We start from the raw sequence: 24,561 nt of genomic DNA on the forward strand, positions 1-24,561 counted from the left end.
AAGATCAAATATAGCTCAACTTGTGGGTTTGCTCTTCACAACCTTAGCTTCTTATCCATCATTCCCCTCCATGCATTTTACTGTCCAGTTACACTGGTCTTCCTGTATTCCCACAAACAACACTGCCTGCTTCCCTTTCTATTGGCTGTTCTCACTCATCTTTGAATTTTGTAATCCTCGGTTTCCTAGAAAGGAAGATGTAAACAATTAATGCCTCTTAGAATGTTCTTCCACTAAAATTTTTGATTATGTATTCTTTATTTCCATCTTTTAAAGTCTAGCATAAATGTTCTACCAGTCTTCCCTTTGGTAATAACTTTCCCCACCCATTTTATACTGTTTGTTCCGTTCTCCAATACACATATTATTCATCATTCTATCATATGTTTATGTATTTCAGACTCTACAAGACTTTGAGCTGTGTGGGAATGGGAAACATGTTATATTTAATTTTGCATATCCTTCAATATCTTTCACGTTTTGTTAAAATGAACTGATATGTTAATAGTTACCTAGGGGATGAGGGACAAGGAAAAGGTACATCGCGACTTGAGAGTTCCTCGAGGTTGGACAGGTTATTTAACACAAGTTCTTGATCCAAAAGGGACAAAGTAGGGATGGTTACACTGGAGAAGAGGATGAGGGGACCGGGATGGCTGCACCGGGGGAGGGGAGTGAGGGGACCGGGAAGGCTACACTGGAGGTGAGGAGTGAGGGGGCAGAGATGGCTATACCGGGAGGGAGGGGTCAGGGTGGCTAGTAAAACTGGAGAAGGGCGGAGGGGGATGAGAAAGAGCGAAGGATTATCTGGGATGAGAATGGGCAGGTGGGGGACGTAGAGAAACTCTTCCTCTAGAACACCACCTCCCGGGGTCCCCATGCTCGCTCTAGCCTCCTCTCGCATCACGGCGCCACAGGACTCACCTCCCTCAGGTGACAGTAACCTGGGACCCTCATGCTCCAGGTCCTCCGGCCCGGGTGTCGTGGGCGGGGACGGCAAAGAAGGCGAGCCCCGCGCGCAGGGAATTATGGGAGCTTGTTCCCGGCACTGCCGCGGGGCCAGTCAGCGCCGGGTAGCAACAGTCGTCAAGGCTCTCGGCAAGGGGAGGGGCAAACTCTGGCTGGACTGCTACAAGTGGCTGTGGACAAGGGGAAATCGAGATCGGAAATGACGATACGCACTTCCGGTTGACTCCGGAACTAAACTTCCTTCGAACTTCCTCCGGCCCGTGCTGGAATGCGTCGTAAGCACTGAAGTCATGGATGGTGAGTTATGGAAATTTAGAGACCTGAACTGCCTTTTTTTTTTTTTTTAATTCTATTTTATTTTATTTCCAGTCCTAAGTTCTCTCACTTACCCATTCCTTTCAACCATTGAAAATACAAGAACAAAATCTTTTCTTTTTTTTTTTTTTTTTTTTGCTGAGGCAATTGAGGTTAAGTGACTTGCCCAGGGTCACACTGCTGGGAAGCGTCTGAGACCAGATTTAAACTCGGGTCCTCCTGAATTCAGAGGTGGTGTGCTATCCACTGCGCCATCTAGCTGCCCCAAGAACAAAATCTTTTACGAATATGTAGTCATAAAACAAATGCCCATGTCTGCTAAGTCCAAATGAAAGGAGAAAATGTATTTCCATTAGCGCTATCTCTCCTAAAAATGGTTAGTATATTTCATCACGAGTCTTTTAGAATTGTGATTATTGTGTTAATCTATTATTAAGTCTGCCGAGTTAATTATCTTTAAGATAACACTTTTACTATATAAATTATTTCCTTGGTTCTGGCCATTTCACTTTGCATCACGTTATACAAGTATTCCGGGTCTTTCTGAAAGTATCTTCTTCATTTCTTACAGTATTTCATCCCATTCACATACCACCGTTTATTCAGTCACACCCCAAATGATGGGCGTCCCCACAGTTTCCAATTTTTGCTATCACAAAAAGAAAGAAGTGCTACAAATATGTTTGTAGTTTTGGGTTCTATTCTTTCTTTGAACTCTTTGGGTTATAAACCTAGTCAGTATAACTGGGGTCCAAGGATATGCAGGGTTTAATAATAGCTTTTGGAACATAGTTCCAAATTGCTTCCAAAAATAGTACAGAATGGTGGACAGTGCGTTAGTGCCTGGCTTCTTAAACTTTTTCTACTCTCTACCCCTTTTCACTCATTTACCAACTTCCTCTCAAATCTTAAGCCAAGGAGGATAGCCCTAAAGTACAGTGATGAAGTACAGGCAAATGCTGCTTATAAGCACCTCAGACTCATTACCTGTTTGATTTTGAATTTTTTGTCATTGAATTTAGAAATCTTTTAGTGTTGCTGATTTTTTTTTTTTTTTTTTAAGAAAACTCATCCAATTATATGACACCCACAGTTTAAGAAGCTTTGTATGGGGTAGGGATTCTGGGAAAATGGTGAAGTAGGTCAGTCATTTCAAGCTCTCCAGATTTCTCCCACAGACAGAACAAATTTGTGCCTCAAGATAAACATAGGCTGGTAAAAAAAAAAAAAAAAAAAAAAATTTAGGACAGAACAGGGGTCCTCCTCTTACAATCCTAGAAGATCCTACAAAAGACCCCACACCAGAGATTAACTATTGTGAAGTACAAACACCTCCAGGCTAGCTCCACAGAAATACCTAATGGGGAATCCTAAACTTGCTGGGTTTGACTGGAAACTTGGCAGAAACCACAGAAACTTTTACCTCCTAGAATTCAGAGAGGGCTGAATCAAGAAGACTGAAGGAACCTCAGCAGATTGGGAACACCAGGCCCCTTCTTAACCTTCTTTCTCTCCCTCCCAGGATTAGAGGTACTTATACTAGTACTTCTCATTAAAAAAAAAACAAAAAACAAAAAAAAAAAAACCAACCATAGAAATTTAATGTGGAAATAGGGAAGATTGGGGTACCTCTTCAGAGGAGGATACTGAAGTAAAAAAAGTTTCTTATACCCCATAGAATAACATTAAATGGTTCCCTGCCCAGAGAGCATTTATAGAAAAAAAAAAAAAAAACCTTAAAAATTTTAAAAATAACATGAGAAACATTGAGTGGAATTTTTTTTTAATAATAAAAAAATATTCCAGAAAAACAAGATTATATATATAAAAAAAAAAAAAGTTAACCAACTAGAAAAAGATATACAGAATCTTAAAGATGAAAATCTCTTTGAAAATTAGAATTGGACAAGGAAAAACCAGTGAAGCTGTAAGAGACCAAGAAATAATAAAACAGAAGAATGAAAAAATATAACAAAATGTGAAGAAAAGCAACAGATCGAGAAGAGAAAATATAAAAATAATTGCACTACCTGAAAGCTGTGACCAAAAAAAATACCCTTGACTCAAAAATGCAAGGAATAATTCAGGAAAATTGTCCTGGAGTGATAGAACATGAGGATAAAGTAGAAAAAGAAAAAAAATATATATTGATCACTACCTCAAAGAGATTCTTTATGGAAAGCACATAGGACTATTGCCAAATTTTCAAATTTCCAGATCAAAGAGATAGTTTTGCAAGAAACAAACAAAAAAAAAATTAAATATGCTGGAGCTACAATTAGAATTGTACAGCACTTAGCAGCCACAAGAAAGGACTGCAGGTCCTAAAATCATATATACCAGCAATCAAAAGAACTAAGCCTATGGCCAAAAATATCATATCCAACAAAATCCATAATATTGGGAAAAAAATGGATATTCAACAAACTTGCAGATTTTCAAGACTTCCAACTAAACCAAACTCATTAGAAAATTTAACATAAGAGTCAATTTTAAAGAATTAACATGGGAAAATTGTTTTTTTACATGGAAATATATACCATATGTTTTAAAGTTGACATCAGGAATTGGATAGCTCAAAAGAAAAATTGGGGCAGAGTTGAGTATGATTTGACTCTAAAAAGCAAAACCATAAAAATAATAATTGTGTTCCACAAATGAGGTACAGAGGAAGATTAGACACAGGTATTAAAGTGAGGAGAAGAGCTCATAATTCTGAAAATTAACTCACATTGGGGATGAATTAAATAGGAAACACTACAAGTATCTAATTAGATGCCAGGCACTAGGTTAATTGCTGGAGATAGAAATAAGAAAAAGACAGTCCCTGCTTTTAAAACTTTTACAATTAAATGGGGACAAGACAGTACGCAAAAGAAAGCTGAAAAGTGGGTGAGCATATTTGAATTTTGTATTTCCTGTTCAACTCTGGTCTTTTTATCAGGAATGCTTGAAAGTCCTCTATTTCTTTAAAAATCCATTTTCCCTCCCTTAAGGATTGTAATCAATTTTGCCAGGTCTTGTTTCTTGGTCATATTTCTAGATCAGAATATAATATTTCAAGCTCTCCATTCCTTTATAGTTATAGCTGCTAAATTTTATATGATTCTGAGTGTGGTTCGGGGTTTTTCTATTTGCAGTATTTTTTCTTTTGACATGGGTGCTCTGGATTTTGGCTATAATATTCCTGGGAGTTTTCATTTTGGAAGATGACCAGTAGATTCTTTCATTTACTAATTTGCCCTTTGGTTCTAATATATCTGTGCAATTTTTAAATGATTTTTTGAAATATGATGTCTAACAATTCCAATAGACTTTGAAAGGAAAATGTCATTCATATCCAAAGACAGACTTTTTTTTTTTTTTTGGTTGCTTTGTTAGCTTTTTCTTTCTTTGTTTTTCTTTCTTGTGTTTTTTCTCTTTTGGTATAGGGAAATATGTTTTAAAGGATTGTGCATGTATAACCTATATCAGATAGTTTGCTATCTTGGGTAGGGGAGAGATTAGGGAGAGAGGGAGACAAAATTTGTAACACGGAATCTTACAAGAATGATTGTTGAAAACTATCTTTACGTATATTTTGAAAAATAAATACTATTGAGGAAAAAAAATGAACACAAATTTTTAAAATCTAGGCCCTTTTTTTGGCTTTCAGAGAGTATAATGATTTCTAAATTATTTAGATTGTTTTTCAGGTCACTTTTTGCAGTGAAATATTTTACATTTTCTTCTATTTTTCAGGCTTTTGAGTTTGCTTTATTTTTTTAAATAATATTTCTCTAATTACAGATTTTTTTTTAATTTGTTTTTCTTTTAATTTTGAGTTCCAGGTTTTCGCTTCACAAATTTGATGTTGGTTATAGATATGCAATCATATCCATTTTAGTCCTTTTGTGGGAAAAAACTCAAACCAAAAAAAAAACAATTAAAGTCTTCAGACTATCACTTCTTTCTATGGAGATAGCATTTTTCATAAGTCTTTTGGGATTGTCTTGGATCATTATATCTCAGAAAAAAAAATTCATTCACAATTGTTCATCATACAATGTTGTTGTTATGGTGTATAATGTTCTAGTCTATTCCTTTCACTCTTCATTGTTCATGTTAAGTTTTTCCAGACTTTTCTGTAATCAGCCTGCTCATTATTTCTTACAGCACAATAATAGTATTCCATTACAATTGTGTGGGACAGTATTTACCACAAAAATAATCAGAAATTCTCAGAATAAAAAAGAGCAAAAAAGATGTTTATTATGATCTCCTGAGAAAGAGCATCTTCCATCTGACAAGCTGTTCCATCAGCAAAAGGAGTGCAAAGAATCTGTAAAACACCAGATTAAATAGAACAAGCTTCCACCTCTTGACCTTTTCTCCCATTGTGTGGGGGAGTCCAGTTTTACACTTTAAACCAGGAAATCTATCCCAGAAAGAAGAATACAAGTCAATAATAATAAATATTCATTTAAATTTCCCTAGAGAACTGCTATATCATCCAATAAGAGAATTCAAAGCCCTGTCATCACCTTTAAAAGAAGTACTTAAATGCTAATTAAGAGGTGGTGGAAAACTGGAGGGGATAAACATCTGCAATTTTTTTTTTTTTTTTTTTTTTTTTTTTTTAGTTATAAGCTCTATTATTATAAATTCTGGAGTCACCATTAGGATATCTATTAAAAGAAGGGAAAACAGAAATAGTAGGGGGAAAGTATAAGAAAGGGAGAAGACTGCTTGAGGCAAGTAGTGTTCACAACTAAAATACTGTGGAGACGAGGGAAAGGGGAAAAGGAAAGAGAAAAGTTTAATTTGGGGAATATGATGGCAGGAAATACAGAATCGGTAGGTTTTTTTTTTGTTTTTTTTTTTTAGCATTTGTTAAAGGTTTATTTATTTATTTTTTTAAGATTAATAATTGCCAAACCTTTTGTTACAATTTTCCCCTTCTTCCTCCCACCCCCTCCCCCAGATGGCAGTTGACCAGTACATGTTAAATATGTTAAAGTATAAATTAAATACAATATATGTATACATAACCAAACAGTCATTTTGCTGTACAAAAAGAATTGGACTTTGAAATGGTATGAAGGAAGTCAGAAATGCAGGCGGACAAAAATAGAGGGATTGGGAATTGTACGTAATGGTTCACAGTCATCTCCCAGAGTTCTTTCGCTGGGTGTAGCTGGTTCAATTCATTACTGCTCTATTGGAACTGATTTGGTTCATCTTATTGTTGAAGATGGCCATGTCCTTCAGAATTACCATCCTATAGTATTGTTGTTAAAGTATATAATGATCTCTTGGTCCTGCTCATTTCACTCAGCATCAATTCATATAAGTCTCTCCAGGCCTTTCTAAAATCATCCTGTTGATCATTTCTTACAGAACAATAATATTCATATGCCACAATTTATTCAGCCATTCTCCAGTTGATGAGCATCCACTCAGCTTCCAGTTTCTGGTCACTACAAAGAGGGCTGACACAAACATTCTTGCATATACAGGTCTCTTTCCCTTCTTTAAAATCTCTTTGGGATATAAGCCCAGTAGTAATACTGCTGGATCAAAAGGTATTTGATAACTTTTTGAGCATAGTTCCAAATTGCTCTCCAAAATAGCTGGATGTATTCGCAACAGAATTAGTAGTTTTAACTGTAAATGTGAATGGGGTGAACATAAGCCGATAGCTGACTGGATTAGAAGCCAGAATCCTACAATATGTTGTTTACAAGAAACACATTTAAAACAGAGTAATACATACAGAGTACAGGTAAAAGGCTAGAGCAGAATCTGTTATGCTTCAGGTGAAGTAAAAAAAAAAGCAGAGGTAGCCATACTGAGCTCAGATCAAGCAAAAGCAAAAACTGATCTAATTAAGAGATAAGGAAGGAAAGTATATCTTGTTAAAGGGTACCATAGATAATGAAGCAATATCAACACTAAATATATATGTACCAAGTGGTGCAGCATCTAATTTCCTAAAGGAGAAGTTAAGAGAGCTCCAAGAAGAAATAGACAACAAAGCTTAATGGGAGATCTCAACTTGCTCTCTCAGGACTAGATAAATCAAATCACAAAATAAACCAGAAAGAAGTTAAAGAGGTAAATAGAAAACTAGAAAAGCTAGATATGATAGATCTTTGGAGAAAATTGAATGGAGACAGAAAGTAGTACACTTTCTTCTCAGCAGTTCATGGAACCTATACAAAAATTGACTACATATTAGGACATAAAGACCTCAAAATTGTAGAGGACTGGAACTCTGAAAAGGTGTATTTAAATCCAGAATAGCAGAGTACTTAAGGGTAATTACCTACTCAATGTGATATAATGGTTCTATAAACATATAGTTAGATGATACAGTGATGTAATGGCTCTTCTCACTATTGGCACCTGCTGAATGTGGTGTGGTAAGGTAATCATAGGGAAGGATTGGAGGACTGAGGGAGAGAGTCAGAGACTCTCTGCTGCAGCAAGCTCAGCAGGGAAGATTTCAGGCTCCTGACTCTGACTGATCCTGAGGCCCTCCAGAGAGCTAGCCCGACATTATACGAAATCAAACTTTTCACCAATGAAGAGGAAATTAGAGCAATTATTAGGAATTACTTTGCCCAACTTTATGCCAATAAATTTGGCAACTAAGAAAAATCCCCAGGACTTGATGGATTTACATGTGAACTCTACCAAAACATTTAAAGAACAATTAACTCCAATACTATATAAACTATTTGAAAAAATAGGGAATGAAGGACTCCTATCAAATTCCTTTTGTGACACATAGTACTGATATCTAAACCAGGTAAGATGAAAACAGAGAAAGAAAATGATAAACCAATCTCCCTAATGAATATTGATGCAAAAATCTTAAATAAAATATTAGTAACGAGATTACAGAAAATCATCCTCATGATGATGGTGTATTAATACCACGACCAAGTAGGATTTATACCAGGAATGCAGGGCTGGTTCAATATTAAGAAAACTATTAGCATAATTGATTATATCAATAACCAAATTAACAAAAATTATGATTATCTCAACAGATGTAGAAAAATCATTTGATAAAATCCAACACCCCTTCCTAATAAAAAACACTAGAGAGTATAGGAATAAATGGATTTTTCCTTAAAATAGTCAGTAGCATCTATTTAAAACCATCAACAAACATCATGTAATGATAAACTGGAACCATTCCCAATAAGATCAGGGGTGAAACAAGGTTGCCCACTATCACCATTACTATTCAATATTGTGTTAGAAATGCTAGCTTTGGCCATAAGAGAAGAAAAAGAGATTAAAGGAGTTAGAGTAGGTAAGGAGGAAACCAAATTATCACTCTTTGCAGATGATAATGATGGTATTTAGAGAAGCCTAGAGAATCAACTAAAAAACTATTAGAAATAATCCACACTTTAGTAAGGTTGAAAGATATAAAATAAATCCACGTAAATCACCAGCATTCTTATATATCACTAACAAAATCCAGCAGCAAGAGATACAAAGAGAAATTCCATTTAAAATAACTGTCAATAGTATAAAATATTTGGGAATCTATCTGCCAAGGGAAAGTCAGGAACTATATAAACAAAACTACAAAACACTTTCCACACAAATAAAGTCAGATCTTAGCAATTGGAAAAATATCAAGTGCTCTTGGATAGGTCAAACAAATATAATAAAGATGACAATACTCCCTAAACTAATCTATTTATTTAGTGCTATACCAATCAAACTCCCAAGAAACTATTTTACTGACCTAGAAAAAATACAACAAAATTCACCTGGAAGAAGAAAAGATCAAGAATTTCAAAGGAATTAATGAAGAGAAAAGCAAATGAAGGTGGCCTAGCTGTACCAGATCTAAAACTATATTATAAAGCAGTGTTCATCAAAATCATTTGGTACTGGTTAAGAAATAGAGAAGTTGATCAGTGGAATAGTTTAGGTTCACAGAACAAAATAATCGATGACTATAGCAATCTAGTATTTGACCAACCTATAGGCCTCAGCTTTGGGGATAAGAATTCACTATTTGATAAAAACTGCTGGGAAAATTAGAAACTAGTATGGCAGAAAGTAGCATAGACCCACACCTAACACAGTACATCAGGCAGGATGAGGTCGAATGGGTTCATGATCTAGAAATAATGAAATTATAAACAAATTAGACCTACTTAAGATCATTTACCTCTCAGATCTTCAGAGGAAGAATTTGTGACCAAAGAAGAACTAGAGATCATTATTGATCACAAAGTAGATAATTTTGATTATATTAAGTTAAAAAGTTTTTGTATAAACAAAACTAATGCAGACAAGATTAGAAGGGAAGCAGTAAACTGGAAAAACATTTTTTGCATCCAAAGGATCTGATAAAAGTCTCATTTCTACAATATATAGAGAATTGACTCAAATAATAGTTCAAGCAATTCTCTAGTTGATAAATTGTCAAAGGATATAAACAGACAATTTTCAGATGAAGAAATTGAAACTATTTGTAGTCACATGAAAAGGTGCTCCAAATTGGTATTGATCACAGAAATGCAAATTAAGGCAACTCTGAGAATATCATTTTTCTATCTAGGATTGTAAACAGTTTAACCTTCTGTCAGGAACCTTCCCCAACCTTTCCCCTTGCTCTTCCCCCCTCTTGAACAAACCCAGGTCACCACGGCCCTGAGGCTGATGATTTCTGAGGAATGTCAAGACCACAGTTCCCAGAACTGATATGGAATAGACAAAACTACGTTGTTCCACCCCGTCCTTGGGCCCCTAACCGTCTCATAATCTGCACCTGGTAAATGTTACAAAAATATTTGACTCATCTATCATGCTACCCAATCCTTATGCATACATGGCATTGCGGTTTTCTGCCTATAAATTCTGTAACTGTAAGCCAATAAACGAGACATGCTTGACCATTGCTTTGAGTAGTCTCCCCTCTCTCTCTCTCTAGATCCTGTTCCCGGGCTGTCTTAGCCCCCGCAGGCTTTTGCCTTAATTTCGGTCTATGTCCTTCTTTTTTTGACCCACGTTGAAGACCTGCTGGACAGGTCAACCTTCCCAAGTAATATGTGGTGTTTTTTTTTTTCCTTTCCTATTTAGCTATCTGTGTTTCTCTTGGGTTCTGCTTTTATAGATCAAATTTTCTGTTTAGTTCTGATCTTTTCAATAGAAACATTCAAAGTTCCTTACTTCATTGAAGGTACATCTCCTTCTCTGAAAAACTCAGTCTTGGTGAGTAGTTGATTCTTGGTTATAATTCCAGATCCTTTTCCTTCCAGAACATGGTATTTAAGGTCCTTTGATTATATCCTATATTATAGAAATTGCCAATCTTGACTATGGCTCAGTAATACTTGGTTTTTTGGGGGTTTTGTTCTGGCAGCCAGCAGTATTTTTTCCTTAAGATTGTAGTTCTGGGGCAGCTAGGTGGCACAGTGGATAGAGCACCAGCCTTGAATTCAGGAGGACCCCAGTTCAAATCTGATCTCAGACACTTAACACTTCCTAGCTGTGTGACCCTGGGCAAGTCACTTAACCCCAGCTTCAGGAAAAAAAAAAATTGTAGTTCTGGGGTATTATAGCACTGTTTCTTGGGGTTTTTCTTATGGAATCTCTTATCAGAGGTGATAAATGGATTCTTTCAATTACTACTTTGTCGTCTGATTCTTGTATATATGGGGAGTTTTTCTTGATGATTTCTAAAAGAATGCTATCCAGGTTTTTTTTTTTTTAATTGTGCCTTAAGGTAGACCAATAATTTTTAAATCGTCTCTCTTTGATCTATTTTCTAGGTTAGCTATTTTTCCAATGATGTATTTTACATTTTCTTCCATTTTTTTCATTCTTTTTAGTTTGTTTGATTGTTGATGTCTCAGAGTCATTAGCTTTCCATTTGCCCGGTTCTAGTTTTTAATGTTTGATTTTCTTCAGTTAGCTTTTGTATCTCCTTTAAATAATTTTTTTTTTTAAATTTGGCCAGTTGTAATTTTTAAGGAATTGTTTTCCTTTTTAAAAATATCTTGGGGCAGCTAGCTAGGTGGTGCAGTGGATAGAGCACCAACCTTGAATTCAGGAGGACCCGAGTTCAAATATGATCTCAGACACTTAACACTTCCTAGCTGTGTGACCCTGGGCAAGTCACTTAACCCCAGCCTCAGGGGGGGGGGGGAATTTATTTTTCCAAATATATGCAGAGATAGTTTTCACCATTCACCTATGCAAAACCTTTTGTACCAAGTTTTTCTCTCCTTCCTCTCTCCCCTAGATAATCTGATAAGTAATCTGATCAGATTAAATATGTGCAATTAATCTAAACATATTTCCATATTCATCATGCTGCATAAGAAAAAGCAGGTCAAGCAGGATGATTTTAGAGAGGCTTGGGGAGACTTACATGAACTGATGTTAAGTGAGCAGAACCAGGAGATCGTTGGACACAGCAACAGCAAGATTATGCGATTATCAATTCTGATGGACGTGGCTTTTTCCAATAGTGAGATGATTCAGATCAGTTCTAATAATTTTGTGATGAAGAGAGCCATCTACACCCAAAGAGAGGACTGTGGGAACTGAGTGAGGACTACAACATAGCATTTTCACTCTTTCTATTGTTATTTGCTTGAATTTTATTCTTTCTCAGTTTTTTTCTCCTTGATCTGATTTTTCTTGTGCAGCAAGATAATTGCATAAATAAAAAATAAATATAAATAAATACAGCTTTACATATGTTGGATTATCTGCCATCTAGGTGAGGGGGAAAAGTAGGGGAAATTTTAGAACATAAGGTTTTGCAAGGGTCAATGTTGAAAAATTATCCATGCATATGTTTTGTAACTAAAAAGCTTTAATTAAAAAAAGATAGATAGATTCTTTCTTTGGCTGCCAAAAAAGAAAAAGAACAAAAGGGAAGAAAAAACAAGCAACTACTACAACAACAACAACAACAAAAAAAAAGTAAAAATACTAAACTTTGATCCACATTCAGTCTCCAAAGTTCTCTCTCTGGATGTGGATGGCTGTTTCCATCACAAGTCTATTGGAATTGCTTTGAATCACTCTATTGTTGAAAAGAGCCAAGTCTTGATAGACATATAATCTTGTTGTTGCTATGTACAGTGTTGTCTCAATTCTATTCACTTTACTTAGCATTAATTCATGTTCATATCTTTTAACCATTTCTCAGTTTTGTGGCTTATAGTCTTATAAATTTGAATCAATTATCTATATATTTTAGAAATGAGACCTTTATCAGAACTACTGGATGTATAAATTTTTTCCAGCTTTCTGCTTCCCTTCTAATCTTAACTGCATTGATTTTGTTTGTATAATAATTTTAATATAATAAAATTATCCATTTTGCATAATAATGTTCTCTGGTTTTTATTTGGCCATAAATTCCTCCCTCTTTAAAGATCTGAGAGGTTGACTATCCTTTCTTCTTTCAGTTTGCAATAGTCACATTACTATGTGTCTTGTGTGCCTAACCTATTCCATTGATCCAACTCTTTCTTAGCCAGTACCAAATGGTTTTTTTGATGTAATACGATTAGGTCATCTTCTTTTGCATTAATTTTTTTTTTTCAATTACTTCCCTTGAAACTTTTGACCTTTGATTCTTCCAGATAAATTTTGTGATTATTTTTTCTAGCTCTATAAAATAATTTCTTGGCAGTTTGGTGTGGTACTGAATAAGTAGATTTTTTTAGAAGAATTGTTATTTTTATTATACTAGCTTAACTAGTTTAATATTGTTCCAGTTGTTTAGATCTAACTTTATTTATATGAAAAGTGTTTTATAATTGTATTCATATAGTTCTTGGGTTTGTCTAACAAGTCTACTTGTTTTATATTAACTACAGTTATTTTAAATAAGATTTCTCTTTCTATTTCTTATTACTGGGCATTGTTCATAACATGTTGCTCATAGCAGAGGATAGCCCAACCCTAGTCTCATCAGTTGTTGCCTGGTTTCCCAAGCTGGTGATTTGCCTTCTGTAATGGGACTGGAGGCTATCACACTGGTCTCTCTGTGACTGAGCCAGAACCCAAGGGTCTCACTTCTGGTTTACTATGATTAAGACCCTCTCACTGGTTTTCACAGACATGGTTTGATCTGGGCTGAGCACCCCTTTCACTCCATTGAGACTGACCTTACTTGAAATCCTTTTACTCTAACTTGAGCTAGAGAATAGTTTCATTCTATATTTCTAGTCTAACATATTCTAGTTTTTAATAAAGTGAAACATGATTTTTTTCCCCTTTCTTTGTATAGTGAAAAACTCTGGCATTATTACTCCCAAAAGAACTATCTTATCCGTCAGTGCAAGAAAAATTAAGGACAATGCTGCAGATTGGCACAATTTATTATTGAAATGGGAGACTCTCAACAATGTGGGGTTTTCTATTGCAAATAAAATAGGAAACCTCAAAATCAGTGCACTGTGAGTATATGTAAAATTCAAAACATAAGTAATGTATTTCACGTTTCCCTCATTTTGAATGTTTTCCAGTTAGTAATTAGGCAGAGTGGTTGTTCTTTTGATTTTTGACAAAAATAGAAATAATCAAATCAGTTTTATTCAAAAGCAACAAATTTATAGGATTTTTACATAGACAGATGGTCTAGATATGGTCTTCTTAGTCTCAGAAGACACATTAAGTTGGAATGATAGTTAAAAAACATAAAAGGGCATTTTTTTCATTATAGCAGTGAAAGGTATAATGCTGTATGAATGACTCTTCTGTCACTTCAGATGACTTCAGCTATTGTAGAAGAGTCAAAGAAGTCAAGTGCAAATTCCTGTTCTGCTACTTTTGTAATATTAAACAGAGCACTAGATCTTTCTGGGTCTCTATTTCCTCATTTAAAAAGTGGTGAAGTTAAGAGTCATTTTCATAGATCTAAATCCATCTCTAAACTTGATGTATGATCCATCATTAATACTGTTAACAAAACTGTTTCATTTGCAGTTTAGACTAGATAATTTACAAAGTCCCTTTAACTCTGGGGTATTATTTCTGGTTTTGGTTCTCTAGCATTTACTCTTCTGAACAATGTATTAAATTTTTTATATTCTTGTTGCTTTGTATGTTTGTACAGTACTGAAGAAAAGGTAGAACTAGAATGCAACAGCATTGCTTCTGGCTTTCATTCTCAAAAGGCACATCCAAAATATAATGAAGAACTTGAGATGTTATGCAAGGAACTTCATGATACCTTGGCAAACTTGGTAAAAGTCTAAAATTAAGATCTTTTTCACAAGTTTATAAATTAAAGTGTTAATACCAGTTAGTCTTCAAGGAAGTTCCTTTCTTGAAATGATTAAATATATTGTTTTGTTAATTTTAAGCTTTATTTAACCGTTTTGATTAGAAATTTCAATATTTCAGGCATCTGCAATATCATTTTGATATTCTATCTTCTATGTAAATCATAATCTCTTCAAAATATGAATTGTCATGTCTCTCAAATCCACCACTTGGTGGATTCTGTTCATGAACCTAATCAAATGTAACTAAACCTCCATGGCACAATGAGATATCAAAGAAGTATTTCATAAATGTTACATTTTAATCTTAACCCTTATTAGGCAGGGTACTAAAAAGAATTTTAACATCTGATGATTTAGGGACATCATTTATTTGTTCAGTAAATGATTGCTTATATAAGCAATCATTTAATTAATTGGCAATCAAATGGACTCCCTTGTAAGGTAATAAGCTCCCTAAAACTGGAAGTATTTAAGTACAATTGGTGAGCTTCCTGTCTTATCAGTTCCTATAAATTTGTTGTTCTTCCTTCATTTCAAAGAAGACCAGTTACATCATATTGTTGATGCCAGTGTACAGTGTGTTTGGCTATGGCTGATCAATCCAGTACAAGTTTGAAAGGTTCTACCACAGGTCAGGCACAAGTAGTCTATTAGAACATTTGGATGGAGGTATCTCTGGATTTGCACAACTCATCTTCCTTTGTGCTACTGTGATTCTGCTTTGCTCATAGAATATAACACCTTCTTTGATGTGGGCATACCATGCTGAGTGATCCTGTGCCAGTATCCTTGTACCACTTTGCTTGCCTGATAAGTTCTTCATAAATAGCCTTCATCAAAGACAAAAATAGCATCAAGGTCAATTACTATACTGATGATAAATTATTTAACTTGAAAAGGCTGCAAGCCAAGACTAAAGAAGAGGGAGAGAGTGTACAACATTTTATTCAAAGATCATTGTACACTCAGCGCATCCTAATTTTGGCCTGACAATGCCAAGAGCTAAAGAGGGGATCTCAACTTCTAGTACCTTATCTTGTCAAGTAATCTTTAGAATTTTCTTAAAATAGTTTAAAAGAAAGCAGTTCAGTTTTCTGGCATGGCATAGGGATACTGTGGTATTTCACAAAAGATGCAACAGTGAAGTCAGCACAATGGCTTTATAGACTTTCAATTTGATATTCAGTAAGTAAACTTAACCAAAGCATTCACAGTTTTTCCATTTACTATGATCATTGGTTCCATGTATGAATGTTGAAGTGCTACTTCCTTGGTGTAAGGCCAAAATTAGCATAAGTAGCAGAGGATCAATTCATACTCTATTGCATCTCATCCTCAGAGGCTATCTTGAGTGCTCAGTCAACTGCAAACAAAAACTTGTGCACCAGCTTTCCTTCCACTTTGGTCTTGGCTTATACTCTTTTCAAGTTAAATAGTTTACCAGCTATTCAGTCTCTTGATACCATTTTTGTCCTTGTTGAATATGTATGACAACATTGCAGAAAAAATGGAAGCAAACACACAGTTTTACTTCACTCCATTGAAGACTTGGAAAGAATGAGAGCATCTTCCTTTATCCAGAACCCATGCAAACATTCCATCATGAAATTGGAGTACTGATGAACTTCTTTGAGCAATCAAATTTCACTGTGATCTTCCTTAAGCCCTCACAAATAGCAGTATTAAAGGCTTTAATCTGGTCAATGAATGTTGCACATCCATCATTGTTCTGTACCTGGCACTTTTTCTGGAGTTGGGCAACAAGCCCTTGATTATGGGGCTCAACTTTTTCTAAAGCCACACTGGCTCCTGTACAGAGGACCATCTTCCAGGTGAAGGATCAATCAATTAAGAAGGACTGTGGCAAGAATATTGCCAATCAGATTGCCAGCAAGACTAAGGTATATAAGGAACCCATAGATTTAATGACTACCTCTATGCTGATGCTCTCAAATCTTCTATGCTAACCTCCAGTCTTCCATTTTCATTTGCCTTTCAAACATCTCAAACTAGAAGTCCCTAGAATCAAACATAAAATGTTGTTTGGCATCCATATCCTTCAGCACCTTGCCCCTCTTCTTACAATTTACTCCCTGACTATTCAGTTCAAGTAACACTAGCTTCCTGACTGTTCCATAAACAAGACACTGCTTGGCTCTGGACATTTTCTCTGGCTGTTCTCAGTGCCTATAAAGTTCATCCTTCTCCACTCCTATTTAAGTCCCATCTTTTATTGGAAGCTTTCTCCAATGCTTTTTAATTCTAGTCTTAATTATTTCCTTTTTATTCTGTATGTTGCTTTCCATGTATATTGTTTGCTTACATGTTGTCTCTACCTCCTTTAGATTGTAAGCTTAAAATGAGGCCAAGAGCTGTCTTTTGCCTCCAGAGCTTAGGACAGTGTCTAGCACACAGTAGACACTTATCGTTTATTTATTTATCTATGCTATAGATCATATTCTTGCAGTGGGCAGCATTAAAACTAAATGACCTTTGAGTTAATGAGAAATTTCAATAGTTTATAGCTTGTAAAGAATCTTGGCCTCTTGTTTATTCCAAGTGCTTTCAGAATGCTCATTTTAGATTTTTGTCTTCTATATCACGTACTGCATGTTAGACATGCTAGATTTACACATGTATTTATGATATGAATATTTCAGGTAAGAACAGGATTGATACTTTGAATTATGTCACATCCAAGTGTGATTTTTATGAATTGTAAGGAAAATTTAGCAGTGAAATCTACTATTTACTTTACTCTGCCTCTTGCTGACTTCTTAGACTTCACTGAAGACTCAAAAAGCAGTTTGTCTAGGAAGCTGCCTTCAGTCTTTTGGACTCTCTTCAATGTTTATCCAACTCACCTTTCTTACATTTGTTGTGTTTTAATTATTTGTAGATAACCATAAAAACAATTGTAAAATCAAAAGATAAAGTGTCTTTGAAAAATATATCAGCTTTGATTGATTTTTAAATTATTTTGCTGCTTCCGTGTGTTGGAAAATACACAAAAAAAATACAAAAGAAATAAAAAGTTAAGTAATATTTTTTACAGAAGATAAATGATATACCATTAATTCACTATATGATTCCTGGCAAGTTACTTATTGTCTCTGGGCCTTTTTTCCATCACAATATAGTTCAGTGGAAAAGGGCATTATGTTTGGAGTCACCAAAAGATTATTGGTGTTCAAAACAGCCTTTTGTGGCAGCAAACAACTTTAGATCATTTTTTTCTCAGTAGCATTTTATTTTTCCAAATACTATAAAGAAGAATTGCCTTGAATTAACATATTTTTGAGAAGAGCCAAGCCCAGCCCAGCAACTTTAGATCATTGAAAGTTTATACTGTTTTTCAAATGTAATGTAGCCCAATATCTTATTTCTAATTTTTAACCTAGATTTTAAAAAAATGGTCCAGCTAGGTCCAACTCCTGTACCAAGACATAGATACTGTCGAACTACTTTAACTGATTCCCCATCCAGTTGCTCATCCTTTAACCTTTTGACTTTTCTCACCCCCCCAATAGTATCTTTTCCCCAATTACATATTAATAGTTTTCATTCTTTACTTTTATAAGATTTTGATGCCCATTTTTTTCTTCCCCCCTCTCCCATTCCCCAAATAGTTGGCTCTCTGATATATCATGCATGTACAAACATATTAAATATATTTCCACATTAGTCATGTTATGAAAGAGTATTTCAAAAGGGAAAAACCACAAGAAAGAAAAAAGAACAAAATAAGTGAAAATAATATGCTTTGATCTGTATTCACATCCCATAGTATGTGGATAACATCATGAATCATTTTGAATTGTATTGTTGAGAAGAGCAGTCTATTAAAGTTGATAACTGCACAATGTTGCTGTTACTGCGTACAATATTATGTACTTTAAAACCTATCTTATTTAAATTTATGAATTAGAAATCATATTTTTCAAAAAACCTGAACTCAGTTATTAATTGTGAGATTAAAGCAGATTTCAAATTAAGATGCTCAGATTCTTAAAACAAAATTTTGTCTTCCCAGGCTAAGATACAGGTGAAAATGGAAAAATTAACATCAACTACTAAAGGAATTTGTAATCTAGAAAATTACCATCATGGAAATGGAAATCAAACACCCCTTTTCCATACATGGCCCACAACCTATTTCTGTAAGTAATCGTAAAATTGCTAATATTTGAGATATTAAAGAGGGAAAGAATAAGATTGGGTACATGTTAGTTTACAGTATTATTTCTGCCATTAGGAAGGCGAGGGGACAGCTTGAAAGATTTACAACTATTACTATATCTTGGGTTTTCTGTTTTTAAGATGGGTTAGGAAGATTGTTGGGGGAAAAAAAATTACATTTTGCTTCACAGGAGTTATCTTAAACCTTCCTTCTAGTCATTTGTCATGTATTTCAGATGAAGTTTCCCATAAGCTTTCAGAAATGTACAAGAAAGAAATACTACTCAAACGCATCATTGTTGAAGAGCTCGCCCATGCTACGAACCAGGATCTCATTTTAAGCTACTTGTCTATGTGGCTGTATCAGCCCTATGTTGAAAACAGCAGACTTGATGTGGAAAGCATGCTACTTGAAACGGGACATCGAGCATTATAATTTTTCTAAAACCATTTCATTTTTAAGCCTTAAATTCCAATATCAGAATGAACCTTTCTTTCTAGGTCTTAAAGGCCCATTTTTACCTCATACAGGAAAATTATAAAGCAAAAGTTTTCATTTAAAAAATAGATCTTGAATTATATAAAATTAAAATGCATTTTGCACAGACAAAACCAAGATTGGGAAAAAGTTATTGATACAAAAGTAAGAACCATTTCCTACTTAAATGTTCAAAAAATATGAACGAATGACCTTAAATTTAAAAAATGTTTTCTGTAATATTACAGAAAACCAATAAGAAATGAGCATTATTTTTGCAGTACTAGTGTTAGCTCATATTAAATTGGCAAAAATGGAAGGAAAAAAAAATCAGACCAGCAGTGCTAAATAAACTATAATAATAAACTAGACATTACAGACCAGCAATGCTCAATAAACTGTAAAAGACAGGAACTCTTAATACATGTTGGTGAAGTCACTGGTCCAATCATTCCAACAATTTGGTACTTTGTAAGAAAAGTTACTAAACCTTTTGAGCCAGCAGCTGTCTCTACATACAAGGCATATAACAAAATGAGGCCAAAGAGGGATCTGAGGTGAAAGAGAGAGCCTTGTGTAACTATCAGCACTTTGTGGAAGAAACAACAGAATTATTCAGAGAAACCAGGGCAGATTTGTATGGACTGATGTAGAGTGAAAAAGAATCTAGAAGCATATTTCATGTAAAGAAAAATAATAGAACTAATATTAATCAGAACTACTGAAACATTTTTCTCTCAGCAGGTTAATGGTTTGGGGGTCTGGAGTACTGTGTTAACAGTATTATTAGTTTCACTTGCTAAACTTTTTGTTGCAAAGAGAGGATGGGGACAGAGAAACAATGCTGTCTTTTTTTAAAAAGCAATAAATTTAAAAAAAAAAAAAAAAAACGGGCTTTTTTGTAATTGGTCATTATCCAGGTCTTACCCTCAAGAGACAGTAGAATTTGGTAGATTTGGGAATCAGACCTTAGTTTAGATGTGGCTGTTACTCATTATTCATCATTAAAGGAAAGATAACACTACTTAAAAATGAGGAGATTTGTGCCTACTGTTTGTATTTCTATCAGATTTTGATTTCTTTTAATATCCTGGAAACCTTTAGCTTGTTCACAGAGTGCCGAATTTCCTTCCTTTTAAAACATACCTTTTCTGCTTGATAATCCTTTGCTACATTGGGTTTTTTCCTTAGGTCTCCTATTCCTTTTCTTTTTTTGCCCACTTTTAAGGGGAATACACAAAAAATAGTCACCATACAGTAAGATACAGGATAATGTAAAGGGAAAAGTCATGACTCCATTACAAGGATCATTGGTAAATCATGGCAAAGCAGCTCTATAATGAGTCCAGCTATAGAATTCTGAGTTTTCTTTCTACATTTTCCACTCTCTCTCCAATTGTAAATACCAAATTATAAATTGATACAATTTCAACTTCTTTTGAAAGTGTAACTTGGGACAGGTCCTTTGGACATAGGTACATAGGTTGTTGTATGAATAATAAATGGAAAGCTAGCTCTATAATATCTGATTATTTTTTGGCCCTATAAACTTGTGGTTCATCATGCCTAATGAAATGTTGTATTGGTCCATAACGTCATTTTTCTTAAACCACTCCTATTTTGTACAAAATTACCAAGGATATGACTTTATTTTTTTAGGATAGAAATTATATTATTATGAACACATAGATACATACATATACATATATACACGTGTTTAATTGTTTCCAAGGCTGAGGTAGTTCATGTAATAATTAATAGCTTTATCCAAAACTAGAAAGGGAATGGAAGATGAAGACAGGTTAAAGTAAACAAAAGAAAATTTTAAATGCCATCTAAACAATGTTAATTTCTATTTTAATATTCAGGTCTTCCAAAATAAAAATATATCTTTCTGTATGAAGTTATTTATAATGCAGTATGCAATATTATAATCATAAGCTATGAGTGAGGCAGCATGAATATGTGGATTCAGAACCAGAAAAACTAACTGGTTGTATGACCAATAGTAGCCACTTAACTTTTTAATGCTCTAGTCAATTCTAAGACTCCAGGCTGTCCATCTAGTCCCACACTAAGAGTTCTCTAGATCAATAAAATCACAGGTGTGATTTATTCTAAATTATGTTTGTATTCAATGATCTAGGTATTCTCTTGAGTCTTATCACAAAATTAATTTCTTTTCATTTGGCATTGCTTTGAATTTTGATTTCTACCAAAACCTGGAAGGATCCTTAAATCCTTAAGGATTATTAACCTGGAATCCACAGATTACATAAAGTCTCTGAACTTGCATGAAAAAAAGATTTTATTTTCACTAAGCTCTGAGTAAAATTTAGCATTTCCTTCAAACATTTAAAAACACTGTTCTGAGGAGTTGAATTCATCAGACTTGTCAGTAACACTAAAAACAACATTAAGAACCACTGTATAATACCGAGTATGACACCACATTAGGCCAAGAAAGGTGAAATGATTTACCTAGTCATAGTGAGTTAACAGAACCAGGATCAGAACCCAATTCTCCTGGCCAGATGACCATTACATCCAGTTCTACAACAATATTTTATTGCATTAAATTAATATAGTAGAAGACTTTCAACTTCTTCTACAAATAGACAGATGGTTCTTAAAGTGCAAAGCACTTATATATTTTTATTTGAGCCACATATACATGAAATAGGTACTTCAGGCACTATAATCTTCTTGAATTAGAGAAAAATCATTTTTTTTTCCATTAAGAAAAATGAAAAACACTTAGCTACAAAATATATCGACTTTCAAACAGAGGCAGCTACATGGTGCAAGGCATAGAGCACCATCCCTGGAGTCAGGAGGACTTGAGTCCAGCCTACCTGTGTTCATGATTCTGGGCCTGTAATTTAACCCCAATAGCCTCACAAAAGAGATTTTTAAAAAATGGATGTTTTTATTGGCATGAAATCCTTAGCACAGAAATTCTACCAAAGAAGGTGGGCAACTTCTATGCAGGGGGTACCAAACTCATGTAGAAATCAGGACCAATAATATTTACATAAATATCTTTACAAGATGCACACTGACTTAATTTTAAAGTATATCTATCTAATTATATTTTTATTTAAATATTTCCCAAATACATTTTAACCTGGTTCAGAAAAGCACTGAGTGTTGAGGGCTGTGTGATTGACATCTCTGGCTCTAGAGCTCTGAGAAGTAAAATGATTTTCCTAGAGTCACACAACTTCTGACACAGGAGTCGAATTCAAGTCTTCCTGGTTTCAAAGCCAACTATATCCATTATGCCACTATAATAAGCCGTTTCATTAATATCACTCATCATTTTTCAGAAAATTAAACATTCCCAAAACAACAATGGACAGAATACTAGATTTGGGACTCAGGGATATATTGTGTGCTCATAAGCCTGCTTCTGACATTAACAGTGTGACCCCATGGTCAATTCACAACTCAAATCTATCCAATGCTAATCTATAAAATGGAGATTATAGTTCTGAAGTACCTATCCATGTATATATGGCTCAAATAAAGTGCAAGTGCAAGTTATGTCTGTTTAAGATGTTTTTGAAATTTTTAAACTGCAGGGAAGAAGTCTAACCCACCAAAAACATTAGCTACATTTTGAGGTCTTGCAATTTTCCCTCTTTGTTATAAATATTACAATCTAGTTTATAATTTATCTCACTAAGTAATGTCAGAGTGAATGGTTTAATTAAATAATCCAGTAGCATTAGTTTGAAAATACACCAAGGATGTCAAGGCCAGAAGGAAAAAAGCCTATATTCTAGTTATACTTTGTAGTAGAAAAAACTGATACAAAGTGAAATAATTAAAACTAAAAATATAATGTACATAATAGCTAACAATGCAAACAAAAAAGAAAAATGTCTTCTGAATGCTCTGATTTATTCATGAAGCTTAAATCCAAAGTAAGAATTAGAAAACTGGATCTCCCACCTTTTATTAAAGATAGAAGACTGTGGATATAGAATATTGCACATATCAAAAGACGTTGATGTGATGGCTGCCTTTGTTTCAATCTTTTTGTTTTTTAACATTTGTTACAAGCAGATCTTGACTGGGTAGTAAGAAAAAGAGGGAGGACAAATTCAGAAATAAATATAAGTATAAATTTAAAAAATTTTAATGAAATGGAAGATAAGTGTCCACTTACTATAGGATATATATGCTATATGAATGTAATTATTGCATGTAACAAATAAAAAGTATGAAAACTTAAGAAAAACTCAGGAAAGCTTTATGACCTGAAGCACAATATGTCAGAACTAGGAAAACTATCTATATAAGGGAAAGTAAAAAAATTTTTCAGAATTCTGATCAATGTAGTCACCATTTGTAGGTTCAAAAGAAGCTATACTTCCCTTTTGTCACCAGAAGGGACAGAGATAAGAAATGATATACTGGCATTTACCCAGGATCAGTGTGGTAATATTTTGTTTAACTATACTTACTTGTTTTCAATTTAGTTTCATTTAATAAGTGCTCAGTATAACATCAGGCATTAGAGATACAACTACAAAGGAAAAACAATCTATTCAAAGTGAGCTTACACACCAGAGGGTCTCACTGGGGTTAGGGAGCATTATTGTGAAGTGATAGTAAAAATACAATCCTAAAAAGGGAAATAATACTAAAAGATATCAGTTCTCAGAAAATGTAATGCTCAATTTTAAATTCTGAAAATTGATAATGAAACAGTTGTGGGGGAGGGGAGAGTAGCACATGAATTTTGGGAAATGGCAGCAGTGTAAAGAAAATGTAATAAAATATTGTTTTAGAAGGAAAAAGCACCAAGAAATTTGAGTACTAGTCTAGATTCTGGAAACTATGCCCTGTAACATCTGTCTCAATCCTCTGAGAAAAAGTTACTGTGAAAATCAAATGAGATAATCCAATATTACATTTACAAGATAAATACTATGATAGTCTATATCATGTATTTTGGCACTTGATTAGATGCTACTTTTTATAATTCTAATAGTTTTATTTAAATTTCCCTTTGTGGGACACAGGGGACTAGGTAGAAAAAAATTTCTTTATTCCTCCCATGGACTATTAGAATAGTGACTAAAACATTGAAGTTTTCATTGAAGAATATTACTACAGAATAAGGCAAATTCTGTTTTTAAAAATCTATAAAAACTAAAAAAAATTTGAAGGGTTCTCAATCAAAGTAAAGAGCCTCATTTTTCCAGATGAGGAAACTGAAGCCCAGTAAGACTTGACTATGTATTACATTGGTTCTTTCTTGAAATAGACTATAAAGAAATTACTAAAACCGCAGTTCTTTAATCTCATCTCTAAAAGTAGGATAGTAATGGTGATATTCTA

At 34.2% G+C, this 24,561-nt stretch overlaps 2 protein-coding genes across 4 annotated transcripts in view; one reads left to right on the forward strand and one right to left on the reverse strand.

Annotated features, from left to right (window-relative positions):
• Window positions 1-1,168, reverse strand: part of TECPR2 (tectonin beta-propeller repeat containing 2) — a 111,669-nt gene extending 110,501 nt beyond the window's left edge. Inside the window, exon 1 of one of the 2 annotated variants that reach the window (XM_074291209.1) lies at window positions 925-1,168. The gene's annotated coding sequence lies outside the window, so the exon portion shown is untranslated. The remainder of the gene's footprint in view (window positions 1-924) is intronic. The other variant, XM_074291210.1, reaches the window with a different exon arrangement.
• Window positions 1,151-19,539, forward strand: CINP (cyclin dependent kinase 2 interacting protein). 2 transcript variants are annotated; one of them, XM_074291234.1, is made up of 5 exons: window positions 1,151-1,266; window positions 13,553-13,721; window positions 14,381-14,510; window positions 18,586-18,712; window positions 18,948-19,539. In XM_074291234.1, the coding sequence occupies exons 1-5, from the start codon at window positions 1,260-1,262 to the stop codon at window positions 19,070-19,072; spliced, it is 558 nt and encodes a 185-aa protein (XP_074147335.1). In that variant the 5' UTR covers window positions 1,151-1,259; the 3' UTR covers window positions 19,073-19,539. The 2 variants fall into 2 exon arrangements, with proteins under 2 accessions (XP_074147335.1, XP_074147334.1); XM_074291233.1 differs by having other exon boundaries at window positions 1,154-1,266; window positions 18,968-19,539.
• The last annotated feature ends 5,022 nt before the right edge of the window (window positions 19,540-24,561 follow it).

The sequence above is a fragment of the Sminthopsis crassicaudata genome, chromosome 2, assembly GCF_048593235.1.
Source record: "Sminthopsis crassicaudata isolate SCR6 chromosome 2, ASM4859323v1, whole genome shotgun sequence".
Lineage (NCBI taxonomy): Eukaryota > Metazoa > Chordata > Mammalia > Dasyuromorphia > Dasyuridae > Sminthopsis > Sminthopsis crassicaudata.